This window comes from Lonchura striata, chromosome 19 (genome assembly GCF_050655825.1).
Source record: "Lonchura striata isolate lonStrDom1 chromosome 19, ASM5065582v1, whole genome shotgun sequence".
In the NCBI taxonomy this organism is placed as follows: domain Eukaryota; kingdom Metazoa; phylum Chordata; class Aves; order Passeriformes; family Estrildidae; genus Lonchura; species Lonchura striata.
In genome coordinates this window covers 6,583,739-6,601,551 of record NC_140721.1, presented here as the reverse complement: position 1 = coordinate 6,601,551, position 17,813 = coordinate 6,583,739, and the positions used below count along the sequence as shown (strand labels likewise).

Genomic DNA, 17,813 nt, shown 5'->3' with positions numbered 1-17,813 from the left:
TAACTGTGAGCAGTGCCACCATCAGTAGTGCCACCAAGAGAACATCCAGCTGTGCTTTTATCAAGCCACCAGTGATGCCACCGGCGATGCCACCAGAAATGGCCCCAGCAGGACTCTCAGAGATGTCACCAGTGTACCTGCCAGCAGTGCCACCATCAGTAGCGCCACCAAGAGAAGCAGCAGTGCTTTTATCCAGCCACAGTGATGCCACTGGCCATGCTACCAGTGATGGCACCAGAAATGGCCCCAGCAGGACCCTCAGAGATGTCACCAGTGTAACTGTCAGCAGTGCCACCATCAGTAGCGCCACCAAGAGAACCAGCAGTGCTTTTATCAGGCCACCAGCAATGCCACCGGTGATGCCACAGGTGATGCCACCAGAAATGGCCCCAGCAGGACCCTCAGAGGTGCCAGCAGTGTAACTGTCAGCAGTGTCACCATCAGTAGCGCCACCAAGGGAACCCCCATCAGTGCTTTTATCAGGCCACCAGTGGTGCCACCAGAAATGGCCTCAGAGGTGGCAGCAGTGTAACTGCGAGCAGTGGCACCAGCAGGGCTCTGGGCAGTCCCGTCCCCAGCAGACACAGGACACGGCCGCAGGGTACCAAGTGCCTTTATTGCGGGGCCGCGCTCCCTCACGTCTGCAGCCGCAGCAGGGCCGGGGCCGGCGGCGGGGGCAGCTCCCGGCGGTGGCAGCGCTCCAGCTCCCCCAGCACCGCCAGCAGCCGGCTCAGCCCCTCGGGCAGGGCAGCGTCTGCGGGACAGGGCGGGACAGGTCATCCCCACAGCCCCTGTGACCGCCGGGGACACCGCCCAAGCAGAACATCCCCAAACCCCGCACCCCAACCCACCTTCACCGCGGGGGCCGTTGCGGGCCGCCTCCGGCTCCTGCAGCTCCCAGTACTTGTCCCTGCGGAGAGGGGAGAGGGACCGGCCGTGGCAGGAGCAGCGCGGCGGCGGGGCCGGTGCGGGGGTCCCGGGGCCAGGGGCTCACCTGAGCGTCCCCCGCAGGCCCTGCAGGTGCTGGAAGAGGCGCTGCGCCTCCACCGTGGGCTCCAGCGGGTCACTCCAGTCCTGCAGGGTGACGCCGTGCCGGGTCCGGTCGCATCCCAGCCCTGCGGGGCAGCGGGGTCACCGTACCGGGGGGACAGCCCGGCACCCCCGCGGGGCTCCGGGGCCACCTCCGCGTACCTGTCCTGTCGCGCTGGTGGCAGCAGCTCCACTTGTCGCCGCGGAAAACGCCGGGGTGGTAGGAGCGGAGCACGCGGGGGTTGTTGCCGCACACCTTGCGCAGGGCTGACAGCCACTGGTTCAGCTCGTTGACACACTGCGGGGTTGGGGACAGTCGGAGGGTGCCCGCGCCGTGCCACCGCCCGCGCCGTGCCACCGACCGCGCCGTGCCACCGCCCGCTGTCCCCGCCGCACCTTGCACTGCAGGTAAGCCGTCTCCTGCTGCCCGCCCGTGGCCATGTAGACCACCTGCATGACGTGGGAGCTGCCGAAGCTCTTCTCCTCCACCTTCTCGGCCGCCAGGATGTCGCCCAGGGCGATGGCACCGATACGCTGATGGAAAGGACACACACGGAGGGGGTCAGCGCCGCCCCGCTGCCCGCCCCCCCGCCCCCCCAGCACGCCCGTACCTCCGCACCGGGGCTCTTGCCGAAGCTCAAGGACTCCGCGGTGAGGCAGAAATGGAGTTTCTTGCCGGCGGCAGCGGCGAGCAGCGGCCCCTTGCCCCGTGTCTTGTGCACGAGGAGCATCCCCTCCTTCACCACGGCCGGCGAGGGCCCCAGCGGCCGCCCCTCGCCCTCCTCCTCGCCCTTGTCCTCCTCCGTGCCCACCAGGCGGGTGATGAAGTCCCTCATGCGGGCGGTGCCCTCCTGCAGGGCGGGCAGCAGCGGCGACAGCCACGTCTCCTTGGCGCGCCCGGCCGCCGGCTCCATGTTCCCGACCAGCTGGATGGCCTGGGGACCGCGGCGGTGGCAGCGTCACCCCCAGGAGACCCGGCCGGCACCCCAAAGGGCCGCCCCGGTGTCCCCTGTCGCACCTTGGCCAGCAGCAGCAGCGTGCGGCTGGTCCGCGCGTCCGCGTGTGCGGCCCGCAGCTGGAACAGCTTGGGGGTCATCACGGCCGGCGAGAAGAAGCGCAGGCACAGGAAGCTGGTGACAGCCACAAATTTGGCGTGCTGGGACCGCCGAGGGGTGGGGAACACACGTGAGGGTCTTTCCCAGCGTGGGACAACCCCACAAACAGCGATGCACCGGTGGCCGGGGCTGCTGCTTGCTCAAGAGGGGACCCCGCTGACCACACTGGGGACCACACGCAGAGAGTGCTGTCCCCTGGGGATGTCCCCGTTTGAGCCCACGGCATCCCCCGCACAGCCCGACCTGGTGCTGCGGGAAGCGCTCCCCGACGCGCTGGAAGAGCTGGCGGAACGCGGCGCGGATCAGGGGCGGACACGCCGGCGCCGACCTGACGATGGCGTCCAGGAGCTCGCCCAGGTAGGACTGGAGGTGCTGTCGGCCCTGCTCGATCACCTCGCCCTCCGTCTGCACCCGGTGCAGCCCCGAGCACCTGCAGGCACCGTCACTGTCACCCCCAGCGCTGGGGCCACCCCTGCCCTGCCACCCCACGAGCCCCTTACCCGACGTCTTTGATCTCCACCTTGCCGGGGTCCAGCTCCACGTATTTCTTCTCCTCAAACACGCGGGTGATGGTGGGGCCCAGGACAAAGTGCAGGTATGGCATCCCTGTCACCTGCCGAGGGACCACACAGGGGACAGGGATGGGCCACAGATTTGGCACCCGATACCCCCAGGGTCACCCAGTGGATCTTCTCCAGTCTCCCAGCCCCGGGGGAAGGCACAGCATCCCTCCCAGTTCTTCCCCTGGGAACAGCCCAGGGCCAGGAACAGCTGGGAAGAGCAAGTTTTGGGTGGTGTGGCACCTTGAGGAAGGACTCCATCGACTTTGAGGCCAGAGAGTTGCTCCGGAACAGAGTGTTGGGCTCACCTGCAAAACAGGAGAGGGTCCATGGCCTGGGGAATGGCCTCAGGTCATCCTGGGCAGCTGCAGTCATGGGGGTCATTCCTAGGGGCTGTGCCCCGTCCCCCTGGCCATTTCCATGGGGGCCATGGGGATTTCCAAACCTCAGCCCACCTGCTCCTCCACCAACCTCAGCCCATGAACTGCTGGGATGAGCCCAACAGATTGCACAGTGCGATGGCTGAGCCTCAACCATCACTCCCAAAAAAATCCCCACAAAAGGCCCTGGAGGTTTTGCAGCCCCAGGAGATGATAAGGAAGCCTCCAGGACCACTCCCCATTCCAGCCTTACAGGGCTTGGCCAGCTCTAGCTCAAAGAGCAGGTCCAGGAACTCCTTGACCAGCCCCTGGCCCAGGAAGAGTTTGACCAAGTTGATGGCGACCTCCTGCCGGCACTCGGCCGTGGTGGTTTCGTCCAGGAGGGTGACCAGGTGCACTTGGCCATCCTGGAGGGAAGAGGCACCCTAAGGTGACAGCCCGAGGCAGGCAGACACCACAGAGCTGGGAAATGTGGGTGCTCCAGCAGGGCTGGGCATGGACCCCTCACCTGGCGCCCCAACTTCACCTCCTGGCACAGGAGCTGCACCAGGGGCTGGTAGCAGTGGGAGGGAAGCACCGTCTCATCCCGGAGCTTCACCTGCAGCTGCAGCGAGCCCAGGCTGCCCCGGCGCCTGCAGGAGCACAGGGAGGGTGGGTGAGTGGGTGGAGGGGTGGATGGATGATGGATGGATGGATGGATGGATGGATGGATGGATGGATGGATGGATGATGGATGGATGGATGGATGGATGGATGGATGATGGATGGATGGATGGATGAATGGATGGATGGATGGATGGATGAATGGGTGGATGATGGATGGGTGCATGATGGATGGGTGGATGGGTGGATGGATGATGGGTGGATGATGGGTGGATGGAATGGGTGGATGATGGATGGATGGATGGGTGGACGGATGGATGGATGGATGGATGAATGGATGGATGGATGGATGGATGGATGGATGATGGGTGGATGATGGGCAGATGGAATGGGTGGATGATGGATGGATACTTCACCAAGCAGGAGGTGGCCCAACACCCCAGGCTACCCCTCCAAAATGATGATGCTTCCCAGAAAAACTCCCATCCCTCCTGAGGGCACTGGCACCACCCCCAGCACACCCCAACACCCTGTGCCAAAACTCACTCGTCCTCTGTTGGCTTGGACTTGTCTGGGCACAGCCTGAACCACCCCTCCTCCTGCCCAGCTGCTTCCAGCCCCTGGACACTGAACACCACCTGGGAGGGGAAGGCAGGAGAGGCCTGGGTGTGCAGCTGGGCTGGACCCTGGCAGCACTGAAAGGTTTGGGGCTCACCTTGCCCAGGAAATCATTCCTGCCGACGAGGTCCCAGTCCCACACCTCCACGCAGAGCTTCTCCTCAGCAGGCTCGGCCAGCTCGAACTCGAAGGTCTCGTTCCAGCGAGGGTAACAGGATTTCTTGACCACCTGCAAAGGCAACAGCTTTGTCCTCTCTTGCTGGCTGGGTCTGTCCCTCAGGGACACCAAGCTGGGGATGCTGGGGGACAGGGATGGCTCTGGGTTCCCCGTGGATTGATTCCACCTGCACCCCTGGCAGGCTGGGCATGGCTGAAGCCGCACTCACGGTGCTCTCCTGCGTCTTCCCGTTGTAGCGCAGGCGGACAAAGGGGTCGGAGGCACCATTCCGGTCCTTCCTGGCCAAATCCCTGCCGAGGAGAGGGGGAATTTACCAGCAACCTCCCAAAATACCTACAGGCACCCGTGGCACCCACTCTGCTCTCAGAGAATCTCAAGATACATGTCCCAAAGACCTGCAGATGAGGTAGACCCTGACCCAGCATCCCCATCTGGGTAATGAGGAGGGTGCTTTGCACCCAAAGGACTGGATACAGCAGGGAAACTGAGTCATGGAGCAGCTCAGACTCGGCACCCATGTCCCAGCTGCACACACAGCCCCTGTCACCCTCGTGCCCCCTCTCACCTGGCCTCCAGCACGGAGCAGCGCAGCCGCCGGCTGACCTGGCTGCCCAGGACCTCCACCTGCAGGTGGATCTCCCCCTGCACCTCCTCATCAGGGTCCACCTCGCTGAGGCTCATCCAGCCGCTGTATCCTGTGGGAAAAGGGGGGATCCCCATGAAGGGGTCATGGGGGAACCCCTCAGCACTAGCTTGTCCAAGGGGTGGGAAATGGGTCCCTCCTGGGACCCCCAGCCACGCTTTCCCCTACCCTTGGGGTGCTCTGCCAGCATGTCCCGGGTGATGCAGACCTTCCCAATGATGTCATCACGGCTGGAAAACAAAAATGGGCAACAGGACCCACCATGGGATTGGTGCCCAGGTAGGACAGCCCCCACTTTGGGGGATCCTGGACAGGGGCCACCATGGTGTGTCTGTCCCCATGGAGCACATCAGCCACCCTCTGCTGCCAGCTGGACAATATCCTCGGGAGATAACTTCACCCATCTGTGTCCCAAAGCCCAGGGCAGCGTGGCCAGCTGTGGATTCTCTGGTGGCAGCACCAGGCTGAGCATGCAGGGAGCCAAAGCCACCAACAGAAAAGCCACCAAACAGGAAAACCACCAAGGCCCAGCACACCTGAGGGCATCCTCGTCCATGACGTAGATGGAGATGCTGTGGAAACCAGGCTGGAGCTGCACCTCGTATTCCTCCCCCCAGAACGGGGACAGCGTCTTCCACACCGTGGCAGTCCTGTGGGGCAGGTGGCACTGGTGACAGGGGGGACAGGGCTCCCTCTCAGGGGTACTCCCCAGCCCGGGGACCTTCCCAGCTTTTGGGGACACATGGCTGGGGGAAGCACCCAGAGTTTGAAAGCCTCAGCTGGGGCAGGGATGAGTCTCTGTCCCTGTCCTTGTCCTGTCTTGTGGCTCTGGGCTGGCAAGGCACAGGGGTGGGGTGGAGGGGAAGGGGGTCATGAGCTGTTAGACACTTCTGTGTCTGCAGGAGCACCTCAGCCCAAAGTAGGGAATAATAATGAATGATAAATAGCAATGAATAATGATCTTAACAATAATCATAGCAACAATGCAGCAGATGGAGACACCTGCCTGGAGCAAGGTTTGGGGCTCCAGCAGTTTTAGGGACCAGCCAGGGATCCAGGGCACCCACCTGATGATGGCCTCATCATCGATCTTCACGATGCAGTACGGATCACTGCTCCCCGTGCTAGAAGGACAAGGGACAGCTCTGTCAGTGCCACCAGCCACAGCCTGGCCACCACCCAACCTGCAGGAGTCTCATGGCCATGGGCGAGCAAAGCCTTCAGCCCTGACAGCCCCCACAGAACAGAGACCTTGCAGAGACAACGCCCTGAGGGAGCAGAGGCTGCCAAAGACTCCCACGGGGGATCTTGGCCACAGCTGCCAGCACAGGGTGACCCCAGCTTGGCTTCCAGACCGGGGACACCCCTCCCTGACCGTGTCCGGCCGCTGTGGCTGCCAGAAGTGGTTTTTCCTTTTCCACACAGGAAGGCAAGGAGCAAACAAACCCCACCCTTTCCCCGAAACAGCTCCAGGCACCTGCAGCCCAATTTCACACACTGGGGAGTGAGGCCACAGCAGCCTCCTCCAGCCCCACGGTGTCCCCAGACCCCCAGCACTCTCACGGGGATGGGGACAGCCCTAAGGACACCCCCAGGGATGCAGAGGGTGTGAAGGGCAGCCACCACCGTGCTTTGACCATGCTTCCTCCCTGGGGACAACCCGAGTCACCCTTGCCAAAAAATAATCATGGTTTTACAGCTTATTGCCCTGCTTCATCAGAAACAGGGTCAGGGGTGAGGACTCTGGCCAGGGACAGAGGAGCCAGGACCTGGGGGTGGCCAAGGTCATGGAAAGGTTGTGGCTGCCATCCCACTGGCATGGGGCAGCTTGGAGCATGGAGAACTCATAAACACCAACCCCAGTGGCACTGTCAGGCAGCCACGAGTGTCCTGGGGAAAGGGAGGGTGCACAGGTTGGGGGACCCCAGGCATTGAGTGATTCCCACATCCCAAATCCAGGGATGCTGAGAGGCAGCTGCTGGGGGGATTGAAAAGGTTTTGGGGACAACTGAAAGAATCTGGGGGAATCCAGATGGGTTTTGGAAGGACTAAAGGAGTTTGGAGGGACTGAAAGGGGTTTTGGGGGATTCAGAAGGAGTTGGAGGGGATTGAAAGGGTTTTGAGGGGGATTGAGAGGATTTTGGGGTGTTCAAAAGGAGTTGGAGGGGGCTGAAAGTGTTTTGGGGAATCAAAAGGGGTTGGAGGGGACTAAAATGGTTTTGAGGAGGATTGAAAAGGTACCTAGGGGGAATCAGAAGATGATTTGGGGGAATCAAAAGGGGTTGGAGGGAACTGAAAGGGTCTTTAGGGGGATTGAAAGGGGTTTTGGGGGGGATTGAAAGGGTTTTGAAGGGTTCAAAAGAGGCTGGAGGGGACCGAAAGGGGTTTTGGGGAAATCAAAAGAGGTTGGGGGGATTGAAAGGGGTTTGGGGGGAATCAAAAGAGGTTGGAGGGGATTGAAAGGGGTTTGGGGGGAATCAAAAGAGGTTGGAGGGGATTGAAAGGGGTTTTGGGGGATTCCAAAGAGGCTGGAGGGGACTGAAGGGGTTTTGGGTGATTCCAAAGAGGCTGGAGGGGTCTGAAGGGTTTGGGGGGCTCCCTGTCCCGCTAAGCACGGCAGCAGGGACTTCTCAGGCTGTGCATGCCGGGTGCCACAACAACATCCCTGCTCCCAGGCACTTCCATCCTCGGCCCCGGGTGCCGAGAGCCGCTCTCGGCCGCTGCCCCCGCTCCGTCCCGGCGCCGCGGGGAGGATTTTTAGGGAGAGCCGCGGGCGAAGCGGAGCGCATCGCTGACATTTCCTGCCTTGTGCAAACCATCGGGGACGCCGGGAGCGGGCAGGCGGAACGGGAACAGCTCCAGCTGCGCCCGGCAACGCGCGGCTGGCCGCGCTGGCAGCGCAACCCTTGTCCCCAGCGCGGGGACAGCAGCGCGGCCGCGGCTCCTGCGAGCCAGCCGGGCACGGCGTTCGCAGCGATTCAAACACTCCGCGGCAGAACCGCCCTCGGCGGCTGCGGGAGCTGCCCGAGCCGCCACGCGGATTTTGGGTGGCAAATCCCGGCTCAAAGGCGGGTGACACCGCAGCAGCATCCCTGCCCGTCCCGGGATGTCGCCGAGGGATTTGCGGCGCTGCTCGGGCACCCACGCTGGGGGCAGGGAAGGAGCTGGAAAGGGGAAGGGTTTTATAAAGAGGAAATGAGCCCAGGAGGGACTGGGGGAAGGGGGAAGGAACACACAGCCACCCCTCCGGCAGCAGAGCCGCGGAGGGATGGAATTAAAAATTAACTGGTGTTGTTCTGCCTTGGGAGGTGGTGAGAGGAAATGAATAAAAATTGAAGTAAAAAATGGAGCTAAAAAGGAAAGGGGGAAAAAAAATTAGAATGATAAAGGGAAGGAAGATAAAGAATAAAAGAAAAATAGAATTTAAAAATCAAAGAAAATTAAAGTAGAAATAGAAATAGAATTAAAAATGAGAAATTAAAGAAAAAATGAATAAAAATTTGAAGATCTAATTAAAAATAAAAGAAAAGGAAAAGAAAAGGAAAAGAAAAGGGTAAAATAAAAGGATAAAAGGATAAAATAAAGGGATAAAATAAAAGGAGGAATAATAAGTAAAGAAATGAAAAATAAATAAGTGGAGAAAAGGAAAAAGGGCAAAAATGAAAGAAAAAGTAATTTTAAAAATAAATAATGAAATAGAAAGTTAAAAAGTGAAAATATTGAAATAAAAATAGAATAGATTAGGATAAATTAAAGATTAAAAATTATTGGCATTATTTATTATCCTAACATGGAAATAAGCCAATAAAATAAATAAATAATAAAACATTAAATAAAATAAAATAAATTAAATGTCATATTAAAAAAATCAATACTAAATAAAGTCAATTTAAAAATTAAAAACCATTTTAAAAAATCAGATCCTTTCCCTGGCTTTCCTGGGATAAAGACGAGGGGAAGATTTGGCAGCCTCAGCTTGGGGGGGCTCCCGTAACTCCCTGAGCCAAATCCCGTGGGGTTCCCCGGGGGATTTGGGGGTGCTCCATCAGCCCTGGCTGTTGGCAGCGGGGACACCCGGCAGAGGGGATTCCCGGAGGAAAGCAGCGATCCCCAGAGCGGTGCCAGGGCAGGGAACCGGATCCCTGGGGCGCTGCGCGGCGGGGAAGGGGCCGGGCCCGGCCGGGGCCAAGGTCGCGCTCGGGTTTCCCTGCCCAGCCCAGCGGCACCGGCCCGGAGAGCTCCGCTCCAGGCGCTGTGGCTCTCCGGATCTCCCAAAACCCAGAGCCTGCCCCTGCTGGGTCAAGCTCCGCCGGGGAGCTGTGCCAAGGGATTTAAAAATCAGGCCCTGACACACGGGATTTAAACAAAAAAAAAAAAAAAAAAAAGTCATGTTTCTTTCCTTGTTTATCCTCTTTTTCCATGACGGCTGCAGGGATTTTTGCTGGTTTGCCGGCTGCCGAGCGCTCCTCAGCAGCTTCCCGCTGCCTTGGTGGCGGCTGGGGCCACCCCGGCGCTGTCCCCACATCCCGCCCCAGAAGGATCGGAGCGGTGAGGAGAACACCGGGATTTTCCTGGGAGGGAAATCCCGAGCCAAGGGCTGCTCCCCGCACCTCAGCCAGGTGGGATGGAGGCGGGCATGGCAGCGGAGCGGGGACACAGCACTGGCACAGCCCCTGCTCCTTTGGGGACCAGTACCGGCTCCTGCTGCGCGTCCGGGGGTCCCGGCGAGGGTCCCGCTGTGCTGGGGACAGCCCTGCCCCGTGGCAGCACAGAGGGACCCCCCAAAGTGGGAGCGCTGCTTGGGGTACCCAAAACACTGCTGGGGGCATCCCACAGCAAGGGGGGAAACCTCAGCCCCATCCCGGGGGTGCCCCCAAATCACAGCACTGCTGAGGGAGCCCCCAAAGCGCTAAGAACACACAAAAATGTCCTAAAGGGGATCCCCAGGGCAAGGGGGGTCCCAAAACCGCACTGGGGGAACCCCCAAAGCAAGGGAACAGCAAAGCCATCCTGGAGGAAATCCCAAAGCAAGGGGGATTCCAAAGCCACCCTATGGGGAACCTCCAAAGTAGATGCACTGCTGGAGGGGTACCCCAAATCTACCCTGAAGGGAACCCCCAAAGTAAACACTCTGCTGGGGTGGGGGACCCTAAAGCCACCCTGGGGCGAATCCTCAGTGCAGGGCGACTCCAAAGCCATCCTGGAGGGAACACCCCAAGGGGTGACACCCCAAAAGGGGATCCTAAAGCCACCTGATCCTAAAGCCCTTACACCATGGCTGGGGGTCGCCCAAACCGTTCTGGGCAAGCCCCCAAAGCAGGGAGGAGGCTCTAAGGCCAGCCCGAGGGTGGTGTCCCCATCGGGGACCTGTTGGGGGGACACCCCGCAGCACCCCTGGGAAAGCGGCGAGTCCCTCGGGATGCCCCCGCCCCGAACGCGTCCCGGCCGCCGCGGGGGCACTCACATGTCCTTGGCGGGCAGGTTCCTGCCCTCCACGATGCGGATGGAGAGGGCGCTGCGCCGGGCCATGGCGGGCGGGCAGCGGAGCCGCGCGGAGCCAAAGGCGCCGAGCGCGGCCTCGAACCCGCGGCCCGAGCACAGCGCCCATGTGCGGGCCGGCGCTGGCGCCCGCCAATCAGCGCGCGGGGGCGGGGAAGTGGGCGGGGCCTGGAGCGCATCCGCGGCGCCCATTGGCTGATCCCATCGGCTGTCTGCCAGGGGGTGTGGCCTGCGCGGGTGGGCGGGGCCGGGCTCCCCGCGCTGCCGGGGTCCCGCGGGTCCCCCCGCTGTGTCCCCTTTGTCCCCTCTCTGTCCCCTCTTTCCCCTCGGTCCCCTCTCTGTTCCCTCTGTCCCCTCAGTCCCCTTTCTGTTCCCTCTGTCCCCTGTCTGTCCCTTCGTTCCCCTTTCTCTCCCCTCTGTCCCCTCGGACCCCTCCATCCCCTCTTTCCCCTCGGTCCCCTCTGTCCCCTGTCTGACCCCTCGTTCCCCTTTCTGTCCCCTCGGACCCCTCGGTCCCCTCCATCCCCTCTCTATCCCCTCGTTCCCCTCTTTGTCCCCTCGGATCCCTCTGTCTCCTCTCTGTCCCTTCTGTCCCCTCTGTCCCCTCGTTCCCCTTTCTGTCCCCTCGGTCCCTCTCTGTCCCCTGTCTGTCCCTTGTCTGTCCCCTCGGTCCCCTCCATCCCCTCGTTCCCTTCTCTGTCCCCTCTTTCCCCTCGGTCCCCTTTCTGTCCCCTCGGTCCCCTCTGTCCCCTGTCTGTCCCCTCGTTCCCCTTTCTGTCCTCTCTGTCCCCTCGGTCCCTCCCTGTCCTCTCTGTCCCCTCTGTCCCCGGCCGCCCCGCGGCTCCAGCCCGGTTCGTGCCCATCCTGCCCAGCCCGGCGCCCCCTGGATCGGCCCAGTCCCACACGGGACCCTCCGAACCCCCGAACCTGGGGGCTGCAGCATCGGCCGCGCTGCTCTGCACCCCAACCTCCCCGTTTGATTGATTTTTAACCCATTTGTTTGTTTGTTTTAAAAGTACTGCACCGCCCAGGCGGCATTTGTGGGTGCTCGGTGCCCTAAATCCCAGCAGAGGCTCGGGGACCCCCCCATGGCGAGACCCACCCGGGCTCGGGGGCTCGGCTGCCACCCAAAGCTGTGCCGGCCAAGATGGTCCTTGGCATTTTCCCGGCGGGGACGCTCTGGGGACACGGCAGGGCCACGCTGGGAACACGCTGGGAAGAACACACTGTCTGTTCCTCCAGCGCTGCCCCTCTGCCTCCCCCGCGCAGGGGACAGCAAGGGGACAAACGCAGTCCCCGCCGCCTCCCACGAGCCTCTCCGTGTGCCAGCCCCGGCCCCACGGGCGGTCGGGGCCACACGGCCGGCAAGGCACGCGTGGGAGGCGACAGCGCCCTTTGCAGAGCCCCTTGCAGGCGAAGCGGGAGTTTTATTTGGGGCGCGGGGTGTAGGGCGGAGAGGAGCCGCGTTTGCCGGACGGACCCATCCCTCCTGTGCTGCCGCGCGGATCCCGGCAGGAGTTAATCGCTGGATTTGCTTCATTTCCCTTGGCCGGGCTCCACGGAGGCGGCTCCGGCAGTGGGGGGGCAGGTTGCTGACACCCCGTAAGGGCGCTGTGACCGGGCTGCGGTGGCACCGCGATGCTGCCCTTGGCGTGGCGCCTGCGGGGAGAAACGCGGCTGTTAATGTTTGTGTACGATGTCTATAGGTACACACACACCTGCCCCGGCTCCACCCGCTGCGGGATCGTCTCCAGCACCAGCGGGGTCTCATCCTGCCCGGGCTGCGGGATCAGGGCACCCGCAGCCCCGAGATCAGCATCAGAGACCCACGCCCCGCTGTGGGATCAGCAATGATGGATCCAGTCCCTTCCAGTCCCCTCCCCGCCACAGCCCGCTCCTCATCAGTGCAGGATCAGCCCCCACATCCCCCAGATCGGGATAAGGGACACCCCCCAGTGCAGGATCAGCCCCCACATCCCCCAGATCGGGATCAGGGACACCCCCCAGTGCAGGATCAGACACCCCGGGGTCCCCTCTTGAGGTCTCATAGCTCTCAGAGGAACCCGAGCTGTACCCGGGATGGATTGGGTCATTTCGGGGTGTGGGAGCCCCTCCTCTGGGCTTGGTTAGGAAGAGATCATTGTAGGATAAAAGGTGTTGGAGAAACACCCCCCACACCCCCCATCCCCAGCTCCCGGGCATTTCAGTGCATCAGAGCTGGGGGGGGCAGGCTCCCCCCGCTGCCCTGCACCCAGGGGACTTTTCCCCATCCGAAGTGGGCACAGGTGGCATCGATGCCCAGCTGGGTGTGGCGAGGTCTCCCGCAGCAGAGCATCCCCGGCCGCAGCTCTCTCCCAGCCAGCGCTGGGGCTCGGGGGGACAGGGGACCTTGGGGCTTTCCAGGGGGCTGCGGGGGGCAGCGAGGGGTCACAAGCAGGCGGGGCACAAAGCGTGCGGAAAAGCTTTAATGTCCCGCTCCACCGCCCCCGGGCCGGGGGGCGGCTCCGGCCGTGTCCCCGCGGCGGGCTGGTGGCACCGCAGGGACGGAGCGGCGCGGGGCTGGTGGCACCGCAGGGACGGAGCGGTGCGGGGCTGGTGGCACCGCAGGGACGGAGCGGTGCGGGCGCATTTACCCCGCGCGGGGCGCTCAGAGCCGGGCGCTCGGCTGGTCATAGACGTGGTGGGTGTTGTACCGCCGCACCGTCACCGACTCCGGCTTGCTGAAGGTGCTGCTGCCGCAGGAGTCCGAGCTGGGGAGGGAAGGCGGGCCGAGGGATGAGGGTGGGGACCAGGGGGTGACGTTGTCACCCTCCGCCGCCGGTCCCGGGTGCCCCGCACGCCCAGCTGGCGGCACTCACCCGCAGAAGACGAGCATGGCCACCAGTCCAGCCAGGAGGATGGCGAAGAGGATGGAGAGGATGGTGGTGATGGCGATCATGCCGGCGCTCTGCCCGCTGCCCGTGGAGAGGCTGCTGGCTGGCTTGGCTGGGGAGAGAGCAGGAGGAGAGGGAGCAGGATGCAGGGATCACACCCCGGCGTGGCTCAGGGCTCTGGATGGTGACGGTGTGTTCGTGTGTGCCATCCCAATGTGCCATCACACGGTGCCACCGTACACGAGTGAGACCCGCGGCAGAGCCCTACCTCAGTTTCCCCAGCTGCTCACAGGAGCCCTCACCCCAAATCACTGTTGCTCAGCATTCATCCCCCTGGGACCACCCCACATGCCCAAGGCCACCCCACATTGTCCTGGACGGCTCTGGGCTGGGTGTGGGGGCAGGACGAGCACCGGTACCTGTCCTCAGCACGATTGGCATTGACCAGCTTGTCTCAGCCACGGGCTTAGAGTCCTCCAGGGCGAGGAACTTCACCCTAAGATGGGAAGGGAGGTTGGCCACAGCCCTGTGAGCCGGGGGGCTGCTGGCGGCCCTTGAGGGGGGCCGGTCCCAGAGCAGGCTCACCAGTACGGCCCGGGGCCGGGCAGGGGGCCATTGCACGTGGGTCTCGTCTCATCCATTGCACAGCTGGTCTCGCTGCCCACGCGCAGCACCGTGATGTCCCCGGGGGCTTTGGGGCAGGGGTAGCTGTCCAGGGTGACATTGAGGGTCATGTAGGCAGAGGCCTTGTCAGGGAACTTCTGGAATGCGATCTCGGGAGTCCCCGGTATCAAGCTGTTGTTGAAGGCATCTGCAGGGATGGGGATGGGGGTGAGGAGGGACTTGGTGGGGGATACAGGGACCCCTGCACGCCCCCTGCCCTGGGCTGCTCCCACCTACCCTTGTTCGTGGACACCACCAGCCAGATGACGGCGTTGCTGTAGTTTTTGAAGACGCAGCGGGGCTGGTCCAGCACGAAGGTGGAGGTGGTCGTCACCCCCTCCAGCGGGGGATCCTTGGCCAGGGTTGGCTCGGGCCCCACCACGGCTGCGGTGAGAAGCCAAGGGGGTGCGGTGGAGGGTGTGGATCCCCCGCTGCAGCCCCGGAACGGAGGCTCCGAGCGGCGGCCGCGGTGCCGGGGATCGGAGCGGGGACAGGGGCAGGAGGCAGCTGAACCCTGGCATCCCGGCAGTGCGGCCTCTGCTCCCCTGCCACCCCCAGCCTGGGCTCAGACACGTATTTCATTAAAAGAGGAAGCAAAAACTCTCCATGTTCCCAGCGGCGGGGGGAACACCCGTGCGGGACTCCCTCACCAGAGGACTAGGGTGGGTGACACCAGGGACACTTGGGGTGGCACCAAGAATGGGGGGGCATCAGCTGCCCTACACCTCCAGGCTCAGGAGAGTCCTGCTGGACTCCAGTGGGGACCCCACACTGTGCCAGTCAGCCAATATCAGTGACAGCAGAGACTGGAGGTGACACCCAAACGCGATCCAGAATTGGGGGGCATCAGCTGCCCTACACCTCCAGGCTCAGCGGGGTCCTGGTGCCTGTGCACGGGGGGACCCCGCAGTGCCGAGGGGAGCCCCGAGCCCATCCCGGTGGCGTCCCGGACTCACCTGTGCCGCGGGCCGCGGGCAGGAGCAGGAGCAGCAGCGGGAGCATGGTGCGGGCGCCTTGGTGCCGAGGGCGGGAGTGCGGCTGCTGGAGCTCCGCGTCCCCTGGGACCCGCCTGTGGTCACCATCCGCCCACATTCCTGCAGCGGCCGCAGCCCCGTGGCAAACAGGTTGGGCTCGTTTCCCCGGGAGCTTTTGTTATTTTTGAGCGCCCGCCGGCGAGGCGTGCTGAGTGAGAACCGCTGAGTTTGTGGCATGGCTGGGTGACAGCTTCACCCGTGGTGATGCGCCCCACAGACCCCACCAGCGCTACCAAGTGCCCCCCACACCGACACCGAGTGCCATCAAACCAGGGCCCACGTGGGTCTTGAGGTCGCCCACCTTCCCAGTCCCGCCCTGCATGGCCAAAGACCAGGAGGAGACAGCTGCAGTTGGAAAATCAGATTTTAATTGACAGGACAGTTCATGTCTATTGGAAGGTGGCCCTGCCTGTGACAGGGGGGTTGAAACGAGGTGGTCCCTTTATGGTCCCGTCCAACCCAAACTGTTCCATGATTCTCTGACACGGAGCAGGGGCTTGGGGGACAGAGCAGCACAGCCCTGGGGGGCTACACCCGCCGCCGGGGGGCTGGGGCAGGCCCGGGGGGATGTGGTGGGTCCGGTAGGATCTGCGGATGAAGGAGTCGGTCCCCAAGCCCGGGTGGCACAGGGAACTCCACACCTTGGCACTGCAGGGAGACGGAAGCAGAGGCATCAAGTGGGGTCTGTGGGGCTCTGCACCAGCCACCCCCAAGGAGCCCTTTCTCTTGCAAACTATGGCAACCCCCCAATTTAGGAATAAAAATACTTTTTCATTGTTAAAAAGATTTCTTTGCTGACGGGGTTGCCACGTTGGGGTGTTCTCCTGAGGCCCTGTAGACACTGCCCCCCCATAGCCCCCCGTACCCCAGGGCTCCGAGCACGGCGGTGGCCAGCACGGCCCCCAGGCTGGCCAGGATGGAGGCGATGACCACCACGGCACTGCCACGGCGAGCGGGCACAGGCTCGATGGTGCTCGGGCTGACGGCTGGAAGGAGGCGGGATGGGGGATATGGGGTGGATGTGGGATCGGGGATATGGGGTGGATGTGGGATCGGGGATCACTTCATCCCGCACGTTTTGGGGTGATGGCACGGGGCTGATGCTGTGCCACGTGCCAGCACCCCAACCAGGCGGGTGCCGGGGACCCGCGGGGGGGGTGGCAGTGCCACAGGTACCTGTGCGCAGGAGGATGGGCTCGGACCACCGCGTCTCCGCTTTGGGGCCGCGGCAGCCCATCAGCAGGAACTTCACCCTGCCACGGGCACGGGGGTGGTACCGGGGGACAAGCGAGTCACCCCAGCCGGGATTTGGGGCTTCTGGCCTTACCTGTAGGGTCCCGGGGAGGGCAGGGGCCCATTGCAGGGGTCCTCCCTGCCCTGCTCCCCGCACGCCGTGTCGCTCCCGACCCGCAGCACGGGCGCGCTCGCTGCCCGGCAGGAATACGCGGCCGCCGCCGTCTCCAGCGTCATGTAGGAGCGGGCAGTGGGCAGCTGCTTGTACGGGGGCACGTCAGCCCGGGACGGGGGGTTTCGGAAGGTGCCTGATGCTGCACGGCACAGATGGAGGGTGAGCGACTGCCGTGGGGTCCCCCATGTCCCCTGCCACAGGGGGACGTGCGGGACCGGCGGGCGCTCACCGTTGGCAAAGGCCACCGCCAGCCAAACGGTGTCGGAGGCTTCGGCGTGGCCGTCAAAGACGCAGCAGGGCCTCGCCAGCGCGAAGGTGGTGGCAGTGACCTTGCCCAGCAGTGCCATGGGGGGCACGTGGGGCACGTAGGGCAGCCGGGCTGGGGGAGAGGGCAGTGAGCGAGGGACCCCCCGTTCCACACGCTCAGCAAGCGCCCGACCCCGCACCCACACCAGTGCTGGCACACGGGACTGTCACAAGGAGCCAGCACGAGGGGGACAGCACCCCCCAGCCATGCCCAGCCCCATAAACCCCTCCCTGGCACAAACGCCTCGCAGCCCCTCCAGGCCCCTGTCCCCCCTGCCCTGTCCCCCAGGGAGTCACCCAAATCCGCGGCCGCGCCCATCCCAGCCAGAGCCAGCAGCACCCACGGCAGCTCCATGGCGTCGTCCTGCTGGTGCTGGATGTGATGTCCTGCTCTGCTCACCCCGTCCCGCTGCCGAGGGGACGAACTGCCCCCAGTGCCCCCGCAGCAGGGACCGCCTGTCCTGGAGCTGGGCCCTCCCAGCCCCGCATTCCTGCACCGGCTCTGCCGGCCCGGCCGGGCCCCGCGGGCAGAGGGGCCAGCTGAGCATCCCGGGCCACCCGCTGGTCCCCAATCCGCTGGGAACCGTCCTGCAGGACCCCCGAGGCACCTGCGAGGAATCAAGGCACAGGACAGTCATGTGAAAGGGGAAACTGAGGCACAGGAGGCACTGGGGCAATGTTCCAGGATGGGTTGGCAGGGTTCGGCCTTTGCTGCCGCTACGGGGGCAGCCGGGCAAGTCGTCCTGGAACCCCACTCGCCCCACCAAGACCCAACTCCTTGTGGATGCCGTGTGCCCACCAGTCCCCCGGAGCCAGGGGTGAGCCCGTGCCCGACTGGTTCGGGTGCAGCCAGCCCTGCCCCGCGGGCAGGGAAGCGCTGCGGAACATCACACCCAAACGAACC

The 17,813-nt window shown here is 63.3% G+C and overlaps 3 protein-coding genes across 7 annotated transcripts; all 3 read right to left on the bottom strand.

The window, feature by feature from the left end:
• Nucleotides 1–597: 597 nt before the first annotated feature.
• Nucleotides 598–10,763, bottom strand: LOC110481951 (ras GTPase-activating protein 4). 4 transcript variants are annotated; one of them, XR_014949577.1, is made up of 20 exons: nt 10,591–10,763; nt 6,194–6,250; nt 5,663–5,776; nt 5,295–5,356; nt 5,049–5,178; nt 4,692–4,773; nt 4,403–4,534; nt 4,234–4,325; nt 3,593–3,716; nt 3,338–3,491; nt 2,948–3,012; nt 2,645–2,757; nt 2,388–2,574; nt 2,048–2,159; nt 1,641–1,964; nt 1,426–1,563; nt 1,192–1,327; nt 995–1,115; nt 852–910; nt 598–754 (listed from the first exon to the last, which is right to left on the bottom strand). XR_014949577.1 is itself a non-coding variant. In XM_031506433.3 (20 exons), exons 1-20 carry the CDS (start codon nt 10,653–10,655, stop codon nt 636–638), a joined length of 2,412 nt encoding a protein of 803 aa, XP_031362293.3. In that variant the 5' UTR covers nt 10,656–10,763; the 3' UTR covers nt 598–635. The 4 variants fall into 4 exon arrangements, 2 of the variants coding, with proteins under 2 accessions (XP_031362293.3, XP_085413662.1); XM_031506433.3 differs by having other exon boundaries at nt 2,048–2,185; XM_085557536.1 differs by having other exon boundaries at nt 995–1,074.
• A 1,269-nt stretch (nt 10,764–12,032) lies between these two features.
• On the bottom strand, nt 12,033–15,195 carry LOC144247257 (uroplakin-3b-like protein 1). Its single transcript, XM_077787621.2, has 7 exons — nt 15,118–15,195; nt 14,399–14,545; nt 14,084–14,309; nt 13,918–13,994; nt 13,484–13,610; nt 13,259–13,375; nt 12,033–12,284 (listed from the first exon to the last, which is right to left on the bottom strand). The coding sequence occupies exons 1-6, from the start codon at nt 15,161–15,163 to the stop codon at nt 13,273–13,275; spliced, it is 726 nt and encodes a 241-aa protein (XP_077643747.2). The 5' UTR covers nt 15,164–15,195; the 3' UTR covers nt 12,033–12,284; nt 13,259–13,272.
• Nucleotides 15,196–15,461: 266 nt separating this feature from the next.
• LOC146765783 (uroplakin-3b-like) lies at nt 15,462–17,317 on the bottom strand. Of its 2 annotated transcripts, XM_085557543.1 has the most exons (6): nt 17,207–17,317; nt 16,833–16,982; nt 16,523–16,742; nt 16,372–16,448; nt 16,061–16,181; nt 15,462–15,843 (listed from the first exon to the last, which is right to left on the bottom strand). In XM_085557543.1, the coding sequence occupies exons 1-6, from the start codon at nt 17,262–17,264 to the stop codon at nt 15,585–15,587; spliced, it is 885 nt and encodes a 294-aa protein (XP_085413669.1). In that variant the 5' UTR covers nt 17,265–17,317; the 3' UTR covers nt 15,462–15,584. The 2 variants fall into 2 exon arrangements, with proteins under 2 accessions (XP_085413669.1, XP_085413670.1); XM_085557544.1 differs by lacking the exon at nt 16,833–16,982.
• Nucleotides 17,318–17,813: the final 496 nt, after the last annotated feature.